Here is a 14,345-nt window from a genome sequence, read left to right on the forward strand (position 1 = left end):
AGCACCTACTCTCCCTCTCCAACGACCCCTCCTTCTGGTCGTACACTTCGGGATGAAGACGAATCATCTTCTTCTCTGAACGAAGACGATTTGTCTTTGTTAGAAATAAAGACGATTCGTCTTCGTCGATGACAACTCCTATGAGGGGAAGACACTGCACAGTCGGAAAGAGGAGATGCTGGGGAGGAAGAGACGTCGCCTGGAGATCGTCGATCGTTGTCAAAAAATTCAATCTGAAAGTTTGGAAACCCTAGGGGGGAAAATGTTGTTTTTGAAAACTTGGGTTGAGGATATTGTTAGTTGTTAGGGTTTGGGGGTAAAAAAAAATTAAATTTAAGTTTATTTTTAATATTACAGATAAAATAATGATTTTGCTCTTGAATCCGTTTTTTTTAACAGTTCATAGATAGGTAAATGAACTTTTCAAAGTTAACAGATAAAAATCTGCAGAAAAAGTATACCTTGGGTGGGATATAGTCATCTGGCCTAAATGAAAGGACAAATGGAGAAAAAGTATTGAATGTTGGCAGAGAAAATTTTATGGTGTTTGGTATCGAGACAATAACTAATTTTATGGTGTTTTTTTGGAGAAAATTGGGAATTTATAGACGGGAATATCTGTAAAAGGAAAAAAAAAAATCAGAGTTTCATATCGCTTTACAGGGTCAAGTATTTACTTTATTTTATTTTAATGTTTGCGTGATGCAGAATCGAATGTATGAATGTGGACGCCCGCGAGTCTACACTTTTTGAATTGCTGAGTTACTGACAGTGCTTTTTTGTATTCTTAGAATTTGATGATTTAACCAATAAATACTTCTTATGATTTGAATTAAACACGAAAAAAAAAAAAATTGTATAACATCAAATAGGGTAAAAGAATGTAAAAATTCTGAGAATAAGATAAATAATAATAATTTGTGTCATAAGATTATTTGAAAATGAAGATTGTATTGATGGGATACTTATGACATAGGGTATATACCCATATAGAGATATTATCTCATAGAAAAGATATACAATTCATAATGTATACCTATAAAAAAAGGACATTTATAAAGAGGTATTACGAGGAGATAGAGTTAAATATACCTTAAATCGTGACAGTTAAAAAAAGTTACATTATTAAAGTACTAAATCTCTGATATAGTCAAAATTGATCAATAAAGATGAAATTGATAATTTGAATAAGTAAAACATCTTTAGAGAATATGAAACTTGAATAAGAGAATTTTTTTTTATAAGATAATACTTTTTATTTATTGAGTAATTTGTCATTTACTCCTTTTATGTCTGATTTGCCACTTACTCCTTTTATGTTTGATTTTGCAAGTAAAAAATGAGCTGATGGGAGCCGACAGTGTAGTTGATTGGTGTTAAAGACATCAGAAGGTGAGATTTCTTTATGTGATTTAAATAAATTATTTTAATATTTGACTTATGTTATTTGAGTATACAATTTTAATATTATGTTCTATGATCATGCATTGATATGTATGTATGTGGTTTAAATGTTGAATTATGCATGCACTTAGTTTTATTTCGTTTTTTGCAAAAATCATTTAGTTCGTTTTCTGTAAAAATCATTTATGGAGTTAATTTTTATGTTTTAAAAATTTTTTTTTTTTTCTTCTGATTATAGGTAACATTCCCATGGAAGGGCAAGGGCAAGGGCATGACCTTCGGTGTGGTGTGGGGTGTCACAACTAATGATCTAAAAGAAATTTAAGAAGCATAAAGAAAAAAGTAATACTATATGTATCCATTTTTGATATATAATTCATGTATACAGTGATGTGTCATCATGTAATTAGGTGATTTTAAAATATATGTCACCATATAATAAAGAAATATCTAATCACATAATGACACCTCATCTGTATACATAAATTATATATTAAAAATAGATATATATAGTTTTATTGTAAAAAAAATACCCACTTCATTTCAACCACCATAGTAGCTCTAAATCTTTGAAAAGATTGAGACAGAGAAAACTTGGAACAAGACATAGAACAGAAGCCAAACAGTTGTCATTGAGAGATAAAAAATGTTTCTGTAAAAGGGAATTGATCCTGATTACACAAGAGAATCAACAATTGATTTTATTTTATTTTTTTTACTGGGGGAACCGCCTTTCTATATAAAGGGTCTTCGACAAAGGCTTCGTTCAACACAGCCATTTTTCAACAATCAATCCTATCTCTTCTGTCTCTCTTTCTCTCCATCTCTTTCTCTTACACGTAACAGCTTTCTACAGAGGAAACTTTTTATATATTGATTTCCAGAAAGCTAGTTATGGCTATAGAGATTGAGCAACCTTCTTCTGTTGAGCTATCAAGAGTTGCAGTTTCTGAAACTCATGGGGAAAACTCTCCATATTTTGCTGGCTGGAAAGCTTACGATGAAGATCCTTATGATGAATCAAGTAACCCATCGGGGGTGATACAGATGGGATTGGCTGAAAATCAAGTAATTATCTCAAGTTGATGAAAGAAAAGACTTCCAAGTTCATTGCGGTTTACATGTACTAAACATATTTTCTTCTCTTTTTTTCAACAGGTTTCATTCGATTTGCTAGAAGATTACTTGGAACAACATTCAGAAGCATCTACATGGGGGAAAGGAGCACCGGGATTTAGAGAAAATGCCTTGTTCCAAGATTATCATGGACTTCTATCATTCAGACAGGCGATGGCGAGTTTCATGGAGCAAATAAGAGGTGGAAGGGCGAAATTTGATCCTAATAGAGTTGTCCTCACCGCCGGTGCCACTGCCGCCAATGAGCTATTAACATTCATTTTAGCTGATCCTGGTGACGCTTTGCTGGTTCCAACTCCGTACTATCCAGGGTAATCAAGTTGAAGATTCATTTTAAGTGATTTCATTCTATACACTTACAGAGATCATCCAAATAACATCGATTTTGTTTCTGTTTTCCAGATTTGACAGAGATTTAAGGTGGAGGACGCGGGTGAAAATTCTCCCAATCCATTGTGACAGCTCAAACAATTTCCAAATTACTCTTCAAGCAATGGAAGCTGCATTTGAAGAAGCAGAAGCCATGAACACAAAAGTTAGAGGTGTTTTGATAACCAATCCATCAAACCCATTAGGTGCAACAATCCAACGCACAGTTCTCGAAGAGATTCTTGATTTTGTAACCCGCAAAAACATCCATCTCGTCTCAGATGAAATCTACTCAGGCTCAGCTTTCTCCTCGTCCGATTTCATAAGCATTGCTGAAATTCTTGAATCCCGTCAATACAAAAATTCTGAAAGAGTTCATATTGTTTACAGTCTTTCTAAAGATCTCGGCCTCCCGGGTTTTAGAGTTGGAACGATATATTCGTACAACGATAAAGTTGTCACTACGGCAAGGAGGATGTCGAGCTTCACTCTTATTTCCTCTCAAACACAACATCTCTTAGCTTCAATGCTGGCTGACAAGGAATTCACTGAGAATTATATCAACATAAACAGAGAGAGACTGAAGGAGAGATACGAAATGATCATTCAAGGGCTAAAGAGAGCCGGGATTGAGTGTTTGAAAGGAAATGCGGGGCTGTTTTGCTGGATGAATCTGAGCCCATTGTTGGAAGAACAAACGAGAGACGGTGAATTGGCTCTTTGGAACTCTATGCTGTGTGAAGTGAAGCTAAATATTTCACCAGGGTCTTCTTGCCATTGCTCTGAGCCAGGATGGTTCAGGGTTTGCTTTGCAAACATGAGTGAGAAGACACTGGAAATTGCTTTAAAAAGAATACATGGTTTCATGCAACACAGAGAAAGAAAATGAAAACCACGGTAGCCTTGTGAGGAGTTGCTTGAATGGTAATAGAAGGGATCTTGGCTTCTTGGAACAATAGTTACGACCTCCATTTTTATCTAAAATTTGACTTATTTAATATGATTATTTCTATCTCATCGAAACAGTCTAACGTAGATGAGATTTCTTCCAAAAGAAAAACACCAATCTTTTCTCACTAAAATAAACAATTTTTTTCACTTTTATCCTTTGGTGGGTTTATTTACCCATTTTGATTCTTTTCAACCCATCCGACGAAAATAGGGTTTGAATTGTGTCATCATACAGTAAATTAGGTTGAATAAAAAATATATATATGTCATTGTTTGCTTGCTTCTGGTTAAGCAAGTCTCCTAGAAATTCCATTTGTGAAATTGAAGTGCAATTGCTAATACTTTTCTTCATGGCCTCCTAATTAATTAAACTTTAATTATTAAAGTATTTAATTATGTATTTGACTCTGTCATTATTTAATTCAAGCAAGAAATGTGTCTGGCTGTTTGCCTTAGAATCCTCAGCTAATCACAATCAAATCAACTTAAAATAATTTGGGACTAAATAAAATATTGTTGCTGAACCCTCTCAAGGATTAAATCATTAATAAAAGATTTTATTAATTATTTTTTTAATTGAGATCCTATCCGAATTGATTAAATAGATAAATTTAAAACAAAATGATCAAACTTATAATTATTATATTAAATAAAAATTTCACAAACATAATAAAGATTTAAAATTTTTTAATTAGTGTATTTGTCTATTACATAATGAAACTAGAGGGGTTACTGCTTACTTTACCTGGTAAGTATCAGTGTTATTATCTCATGGCCCTTCTATAATTCCTGAATCTTGAATCATAATCTAAAGACTTGCATGGATGTCAATTAATTAGAGGAATTTCAATTTGTAATTAAGTTAATTTAAAATTAATAACAAAAATAGAATCTTACAGAATTGATACACCGTTATGTGGACATTCTCCTTGATAGTTGAATCATATATTGTATTATCAGTCGAAAAACAAATTTTTTGTATTATGTATCAAATCGTAAGATATGTTTTTTGAAAAATAATATAATAAAAATTTTAATAAAAATAATAAAAAGTTTTAACCAACACACCATCATTTTAACAAATATCAAAAACAATTATAAAATTTTAAAATTTCTCATATACATCTTTATTTCATCTTCATTTTCTCTAAAAATATGTATCAGTCTATATTAATAATATATATCATATCTTATTAATTCAATATATTTTAAATATATATATATATATCATTTTTCATATATATTATATTATATAAAGTAGAATACTGATAATCGTATTTATACACGTGGGTCAAAGTTGAAGATGAAAGTTTACAACTTGAAATGAATATAGCTAAATAAACCATGAGGGGAACATAATCTAGGTCATGCTTATGACTGTGTTTAAGTGTACGTGGCAACAATTATCTAGGAATTAGTATGAGATAATAATGTAGATCTGAAAGATTACACAAACATAATCATAATAAACAAACAGTTTAAGCAGTTGGGGACCAAAGCCTTAGTCTCACTGCTGGGTTGGAAAGTTTTGGAGTTCTCGAAACTTTGACATTTGAATTTTATTATTATAATTTATGTTCTGGTCCCATACACATTGAGTTGATGCTGTCATGCACGCTTGCTTGATTAAGAAGAAATAATATTTCGATGCATGGTTTGATTAATTAATTAGCAGATGATTATATATTAATTATATATTAAACAATATGTGCCCATCATATGCATAAAATCCTGTAACACTTGCGTGTGATCTTTACTCATTACCAAACCATAATTAGCAACATAATACAATAATATAGCTTTATAATTAACAACATAATTAACAAAATTACCCCCCAAAAGTAATTTGAGCAGTAAAAAATGAGGTTATATGTATAATAAATTATGAGTTTAAGTTTTCTCTAGTGACATATTAAGATCATAACTCTTGATTCACCTGGTTCAATAGTTGTAAGATCGGTCATTAGACTCAGAGCTTGTTTTATTCAGTGTAGTTAATTCGATCTCAATAAAACAGTCCAACTCAAATGAGGTTTCTCGTTAAAAAAAACATATTTAACAAAATAAGCTAATTAATAATCTAGTGGAGTTAATTAGATTTACCTTATTTGATAGTTGTAAAATCAATCACTAGACCCAAAGTTTGTTCTACTCAGTGTAGTTAGTTCAGTCTCAATAAAATGATTAACTCAAGTGAGATTTCTCTTCTAAAAAAAAATAAAATTAACGGAATAAGCTAATTAGGCATAATCATCTAGTAGGGTTAATTAGATTTACTTAATTCGATGATTATAGGATCGTTCACTGGACATAGGGTTTATCCTATTCAGTGTAGTTACTCCAATCTCAATAAAATAACCCAACTCAAATGGGATTTCTCATTTAAAAAGAAAAACATAATTAACGAAATAAGCTAATTTGGCATAATTATCTAGTGGGGTTAATTATATTATGCTTAATTAATTAGTTTTAAGCTCTTTCGGCTCTACTCCTTCCACGCTTGGATGCCTTTAAACTCTCTATTATATCTCATTCCTATACTTGGAGAAGAAGACACCCCATTCAATATTATAATTTCACAATTTCAAAGCATTTACTTTTCATTATAACACTATAAATCTGACTTCTAATTCTAAATCTGAACTAATTAACAATTAGTTCATCCCATGATAGACATGACTTTGATGAGAGACTGTCAACAGTCTTTGCCTACCAAAGTAAGAAACTTTCTTCATTATTAACTTAATCTAATCCTATTAATTTATTGTTGAACATGATTTTGATTTGAATATTTCCTATCCCTTTTGAGAATAATGTTAAACTTTGTTTTATATATAGGCCAACTAATTAGTTGTTTATTGAATTCAATATTCATAATTTCATGGATGCTACAGAAATTAATTTTTATTAGTTCACTACCCAACTTTATTTGTTGTTTATATAATACAGTTTGATTATAACCCCCGCAATCTCAAAAAAAAAGAAAAAAAAAAAAAGGCCAAGAATGAGACTTTTAATATTTTTTTAAAGGGGTTTTTAGTTCTAGGGTAAAAAATTATTTTAATAATTTATCTTTTGTTACTATTTTTACCTTAAGTATTAAAAGATTACCAAAGTAATCTTGTTTTAATTATTACTATATCCTTATTTATTAATCTTTTTAAATAAAAATAATCTCATTTTCAATTAATATAATAAATAATATAAAAAATATTTTAAAATAGTTAAACCTAATAACATTTAAGTAAAATAATATACTAGTATTATTTTATTAACTCTAACTAAATATAATAATTATTTATATCTATCCAACTGATTGTATAAGTAATGTGTCATCATATGTTTAAGTGATTTTAAATTAAGAATAATATAATATAATATTTAATCATATGATGATACATCATCTGTGTATATATATATATATATATATATATATATATATATATATATATATATATATATATATAAAACATTGCTTAAAAAATTCTGAAAAAAAAAAATTGGCTCCTCACGTGTGAACGTGGTTGCTGGGATTCTGGTTGCTCCGTGTAAGAGCTTCTCATTGACAAAATTTTAACGCTGACTGCCACACCAACTCTCTGTATCATCTAATTTTGAGTCAAAACTCAAAAGTGAACTAATACAGACCAACGGTTTAATCTGGACCGTCCAAATCACCCCCGTGACTCACGATGCCAAGCAAATCTGCCAGAGACAAAAGATACATCCTGGCATGGCAGCCAATTAAATGGTTTAGGTCTAAAAAGTGTAAAGATCGCTGGCTCTTTTAGCTGGATGATATTCGGTTCCGTCAAGCCATTGTTTCACATTGTAACTGGATCCCATAAATCTTATATCAATAATCAACCTGATCTCATTGTTTAATTTTTTTATGAAGCCAGCGTACGTGGATGAAAATGGCCCATGCAGCTCCATTCTGCATGATTCCTGCCATAGAAAAAGAGTTCTCCAGTCAAATGAACAGAGTAAACTGGTCCACATTTGATTACCATCGCGATCAAGTTAAGCCAGGTGGAGAATAATGGATTCTGATGGAGATAATTGGTCCACATTTGATCGCAATCTGATATTTTTTGCATGCTGATTACTTAATTGTTCGATAAAGCTAGCTAGCTGTACATAAAAATGGCCAAAGTACTGTTGGGTGCAGGTGACTGGCTGGAATTAAAAATGATATGTTCTGTGTTAACATATAGAAAAGATGGTGGGTAGCTGAAGGAAGAGGTCCAGAAAATTAATTTGTGAAAGGGATGGCGTGTGAGCATATATAGAGACATGCTTAAAATATAAAGTAGAGATTCATTTCAAAATTATATGATCGTTGGTGATGTAATTAGCAAACACAAACTATCCCCTATTCAATTTGGCTCCCATTGCAATCTTATCCTAAGTGAAATGTCTTTCTTTATTTCTTTTGAGCAATATCATCTGTACACATTTTAAATATATAAATAAATACATATTTATGTGTATCATTATATGATTTGATGTTATTTTATTCTTAATTTAACCTCACCAAATTTAATGATATCATATATCAAATGTATACTCAAAATAAGTATACATAATTTTATTGATTTCTTTTACTGTAGACTATAAATTTTGACTACCACTTTAGAATGAAGTCTTCCCATATATGAATCTACTATATGTATGATTCTAAAGTTTGTACATCATAATTAAGGTGTAATTGTTTGCTTGCCCTACAGTTACTATAGGTGAACGTAAAGAGAACATAAATAAAGATATATGAATAAAAGGCTAGATTAATTAATTATTATAGCCAAAATGTAATTTTTTTTTCCTTATGTAATCTATTAGTTTTAGGGCACAAAGACCAACATTTTGTCAACACCATAACAAAGAACAAGGAACTGTTAGGTTTCCATTTGCACATCAAGGAAGAAACAAACCCCTCACCTCAAGGGTAGTCTATTATTGTCTCTGTTGGGAGAGACATGAAGTAGTCATGCAAGAGGATCGAGACTTTGAGTTAACTAACGGTTGAGGGCGGATTGGAGCACCAATGGTTGCCATTGAGGTAGGATGTCCCATTGTTGAATCAACACTTCAACAGCAATGGCCAAGCCACCGAGGGTGCCAGGCAATTGTGTCATCACCTAAGGGGCCACGGTTAGCTCTCCAACCATTGAAGTATATTGGCTTTCAAAGATAGGGTTAGGTGATTCCAAAGATAAGGAATTATGATTGAGACTATTTTTGGTAGTTTAATTATTAACAATCACTAACATTGTGCTTCTTTCACGATGATCCTTTGGCAAAAGTTTAAAAAAAAAAAAGAGGGTCATTCTTTTGTTGGAAAAAAAAAAAGGAAAAACCTTTTAGAGGACCTTTCTCTGGAGTCATTTTTTTTTTTTATGATAAATTAGCACCATCAAGAGTATACTGAATAATGATAGGATTCAATTGAAAATGTATAGATATTATCGAATTTTTAAAATGGTTTGATGTATGATTCAGAAGTCTATATTCACATTTATGTTATTAACCATTGGAGAAAACAGTAACAAAATTACAATGTGTGCACTAAAAGTAATAGAAGTTTTTCAACGTTTATAAGCCTTTGTATAATTGAATTTCAAGAAGATGAGTCTCGGGTTACATGTATAATTGAATATGTAAAGTGAAATATTTATCATGAATTTTGATGAGTGTCATCATCATCAAGTGAACGCGTGCGTGTGCGCTTTCAATATGATTGGAGAGTAATTGCACTTCAATTGTATATGTTAATATCATGGGAAATTGTTTTATGATAATAGGAAAATGTTATTCAATGTTGAGGAGACTATCAAAATCATGATAGTTACCAACTCCTGCTCTTCTCATTACTTCTGGATGGGAAGGTCTTTTATTGCATCTCAAGTTAACTGCTATATCAGGCTGAATTTGAACCAAGTTTATTTAAGTTTGATTTGAATAAACTTGAAACGAGCTTGACATAAACAAACTTGAACATGAACTTGAGCTTTATATGTCAATATAAATAAGTTTGAGCTCAAGTTGTGTAGCCAAGCAGCTTATGCGGCTTGCGAACCAAGCCACTTTTGTCATAAAAAAATTTAAAGTAAACAACATATTTCATTTTAAAATTTTTAATTAAAGGGAAAAGTTTTCTTTGCCTTTTCAGTCTTCACGCAATCAATGTTCTCTTCCTTCCTATCAACCTGATCTTTCAAGCCCACAATGGATCTTTGTATATGAATATGGCCAAACCTCAAATCCCCTTGATGAAGAAGAATCCACGATGGAACATCAACCTATAGACCCTCCTGAAATAGAGCTTGCTTCCAAGACTTCTTAATATGTTCCTACCACAAATTCCAAATTTTAAACTTTTACTTTCAACGATATTCCAATCTCCTAATATCACAATAGAATTCATGAAATGATTGGTTGGCTTAATAATGAAATGTTAAAACTTGGTGCGAATCTTGTGCAAGTATTTACTTCCTTTATATCCCATTTCTCTGGTGATATAAAAGAATGGTGGATTATGTTGGCTCAGTATAGACAGACTTAGCTCTTACGACTTTCTGATGTTGATCAATTCATGTATAATATTTATGTTGAATTTTTGGGAAACCCTGCTCATATTGCTGATTAAGCACGCGAAGAGTTTTTCAAGCTTAAATGTTGCTCCTTTAATCTAAAAGACCTGGAAAAGAATTTCAAAAAGGCTCGGGCTCGATTCTATATTCTCAAAGGCGTTGATGATCCAAATCTAAAGCAAGCCTACCTAAATCAATTGTCTGAACCCTTGGGCAATGAAACTTTGTATAAGTGCCATTAGAAATCTTCATGCCAAGAAACTCAATGGAATCCATGCCAATTAGCATCTTTTTCTCAGACAACATGACGCCATGGTTTTTGACAATATTATGGAACTGGAGCAGGAGTTCAACATGATTCTTTTCTGTACAGGAGAACAGTAAAATGTCATCAATGTATATGAGAGCATTATCTTGGATTGGGCCATAAATTCTAGTCGTGGCCTTTTGGAATAATGATGGGTAGTCTTGAGTCCAAAGGGCATGATAGTCCATTAGTAATGGTGGCCTGGGAGAGTGAATGTTGTCTTGGGCCTATCTTCAGGTTAAATGCTCAATTGCCAAAATCCAGCTTTAAGGTCAAACTTGGATAAGACTTTTGCTTGGGCTAACTAAGCAAAGAAATGTTGTTTGTTGGGTATAGGGAACTTGTCGTCTTAGAGAAAATCATTCAAGGGCTTATAGATTATTACAAGCCTCATTTTGCCTCGTAATTTCTCAGCTCGCTTGTTGACATAAAAGCAACACAAGCCCATGGAGATTGAGTGGGCTCAATGAGTCCTTCTTGTTTTAATTGAGAGAGTTCCTGTTCAGATTGTTGTTGCAGGTCAGGATTTAAGCCATTGTGACTAGCTTTGGTGGGATTAATGTCTTCATTTTTTTTAATAGGAAGAGTGATGAATAATTATAGGGGTTTCCATAATGGTTTGTCGCACTTGAGCAAGAATTCTGAATGATTATCTGCATAGGATTCTTCAATAATTTGTTGACGAAGAGCATCGAGAGATGTAATGGTAAAATAATTAGGAATCTTACTCCATGAAAGAAACTGTTGAGAATGTTGTAAGCCATCAGAACAAAGATAAATCCTTTTGTCCAAAAACTTTTGGATAAGATCAAACCCAATAATAGCATCTTTGTCAGGTAGATCAGAGGCTAGAAACTTGTAGCATATGTTGATTGAGGGAAATGGTTGTAAGATGATGGTTTTACTGATGGCTTCTTTGGCAAAGACTTCACTATTGGCAACCCGAAAGTATTGTTTGAAGGGCTACCAATAGGAGGGTAGAAGTACTGGAGGTTTTAGAATTAAAGAAACTGCACTAGTATCAATGAGAGCAATGATCTTGATTGGTCAGTCATATTTGTGAAGTAACAACTTGAGTTCAATAAGAGGTTACTAGTGGTGGAGATTGTGAGATGGCATCATAACACCATAAGAATCCGAAGGATTATGAGCAGAATTGTCCTGTGTCTCGGAATTAGACTCATAAAGAATAAAATCCAAGTTAAGAGTGTTTTGAATCAGTTTTAGAGTAGAGTGATTCTACATCATCATCATGAAGACTGGCAATGTGAGAAAGTTGTTGTATCATCTTTTGACTTTTACGTATAGAACAATTTTTAGAGAAATGACTTTTCTTTTTGCATATGAAAGAGCAACCATGTTTCTTGAAGGTTTTCTATTTTTTGAAAAATTTGTGTCTGCAGTGTCGTGGCTTAAAATATTCTGACTTACGTCTGTACTTGGGGTTGTATCGCCGATGATGCTTTTTCTTGGATGTGGGGTAGCTGTAAAGTTTATTGCCAGCAAAACATTTAATTTTTAAATCAGATCGATCACAAGTTTTTTTCCAAAGATTTACCAAGTTTGTCCACATTGGTCAAGAATTTAGTCTTATTGCGGAGCATTTGGAGCTGGTCAAGTATAGATCCCCAAGGGAAGTCTGAGCTAGCGTGCGTCCTTTCGAATTGAAGAAATCTGACAGTTTCATTACCTCCATAAATGTACACCAGTCAAGGAAGAAAAAACTTTCCCTCCTCCAATTAATGCATGCCACATTGGTCAAAGGGAAAAAAGACTTTCCCTTTAATTAATGCATGCGTTTCAACTTCCTTTTCTTCTGACCTTCTTTCTTCCTCTGTCGTTCACTCCATCTGAGTCTAGAACACAGATGTTTGATAACGTCAGTTCCAATCGATCACAGTGTTTGGTAGTTCAACTATTCCAGTCACAAAGCCTCTCTCTCTCTCTCTCTCTCTCTTTAGTTGATGCACGTTTTCATTCATTTTTAAGTTGTTGTTGTTCTATATAGCTAAAGCTCCCGAGTAGCTCGTGAGCCAGTGAGCTTGAGTTTGAATAACTACTTTCTTAGTTTATCGAGATCAAGTTCAAGAAATCAAATTTATTTTGATTTGAATCTAACCTTATTAATAATGCACTTTAATTATTGACCACACAACTTATATTGTTAAAACCTCCGGAATGGACCGTCTATATATCTATAGCATTAAAATTGACAAAATGTTTTAACAGTAAAAAATTCAACCGTCTATATAGAAGATTGATTCAAATTTGACTTATTTTATTTTATTTAAAAAAAAAAAAAACTTCAATCTTTGACTAAAATTTGTTTATTTAATTTAAAATTGAATTTAAGTTCTGGTTAGTTTAGATAGGATCCGAAGGTAACTTAAATTTTAAACTGTGTTGGTAGAGTTGCAACTTGCGAGTATGCCAATTTAAGAGGAAGGTGATATGGGCCCCGAGACTTGGATTTTGTTGGCTCTTTGCTGGGCTACAAAATAATATATTGGAATGGTAACCTTATGTTCGGCTAGTTTTGAATATCAAGTTTATTCAATAGTTAGATAGATGGGTGTATTTAGAAAATTGCATCTTCTATTTGAGTGGACGTGGACTTCGGCTGTAGGCCCAAAACTGACATTTGTGTTATAGAGTTGGGCAAATTGGTAACTATGATAAATAGTCGAATCATGTATTATTTTATATGATGTAACTTTCAAATAATAATAATAATAATAATAAAATAATCTATTAATATGTTATTATTTTAAACAAATCATAAACATCATTAAAAATTCTCATATACATTCCTATAATATTATTATTTTCTATAAAAAGTATATCTATCCGTATCGATAATATGTATCATATTATAAAATAAGTCAATTATATTATATTAATTTGATATAACTTATAATATATACTATTTTCTAACTATATTATATTATATAATACATATTTTATATTATAAGATATTGATAGCATCCATCCTTAAATATCATTTATATTTTTCACCATCATAACTACTGTCATAAGTTTAATTTGTTAGGATTCTAATCCTATTCTTATATTAAATTTTATAATATTTCAATGACTTGTTCTAAATTTTATATTTTTAAGTGGTGTATATGGAAATTATCATATTATGCTATTTGTTTCTTCTAAAAATTTTTCTTTTGAGAAAAAAAAAAAACTTTAATTGGTTTCTCGCACTCCTTTTACCATAATCACCACGAACCCTTTGGAAACAATGTGAATAGTCATAAATATCTCTTCGTAATTATCTGTCCTATTAATTATGATTATATTCATAGTTACAATATTTTATAATATATATGATATAATACCGTATTCACATAAACTGATATATATTATAAGATATATTGAATTAATGTGATATAGTAAATGTATTGTATAATACAATATGTAAATATATATCATCGATACAGATTAATACAATTTTTAAAGAAAATATTAATATAGTAAATGTGTATATAAATAATTTTAAATTTTCAAAGATATTTATGATATTTTTTAAAACAAAGATGTGTTAATTAAATTTTTTATTATTTTATTTTTTAAAA

The 14,345-nt window shown here is 31.4% G+C and overlaps 1 protein-coding gene across 1 annotated transcript; it reads left to right on the top strand.

Annotated features, from left to right (window-relative positions):
* The first annotated feature begins 2,298 nt into the window (after positions 1 to 2,298).
* Positions 2,299 to 3,799, top strand: LOC123195312 (1-aminocyclopropane-1-carboxylate synthase 7). The gene is made up of 3 exons (XM_044608999.1): positions 2,299 to 2,472; positions 2,563 to 2,852; positions 2,944 to 3,799. Exons 1-3 carry the CDS (start codon positions 2,299 to 2,301, stop codon positions 3,797 to 3,799), a joined length of 1,320 nt encoding a protein of 439 aa, XP_044464934.1.
* Positions 3,800 to 14,345: the final 10,546 nt, after the last annotated feature.

Source organism: Mangifera indica, chromosome 13 (genome assembly GCF_011075055.1).
Source record: "Mangifera indica cultivar Alphonso chromosome 13, CATAS_Mindica_2.1, whole genome shotgun sequence".
In the NCBI taxonomy this organism is placed as follows: Eukaryota; Viridiplantae; Streptophyta; class Magnoliopsida; order Sapindales; family Anacardiaceae; genus Mangifera; species Mangifera indica.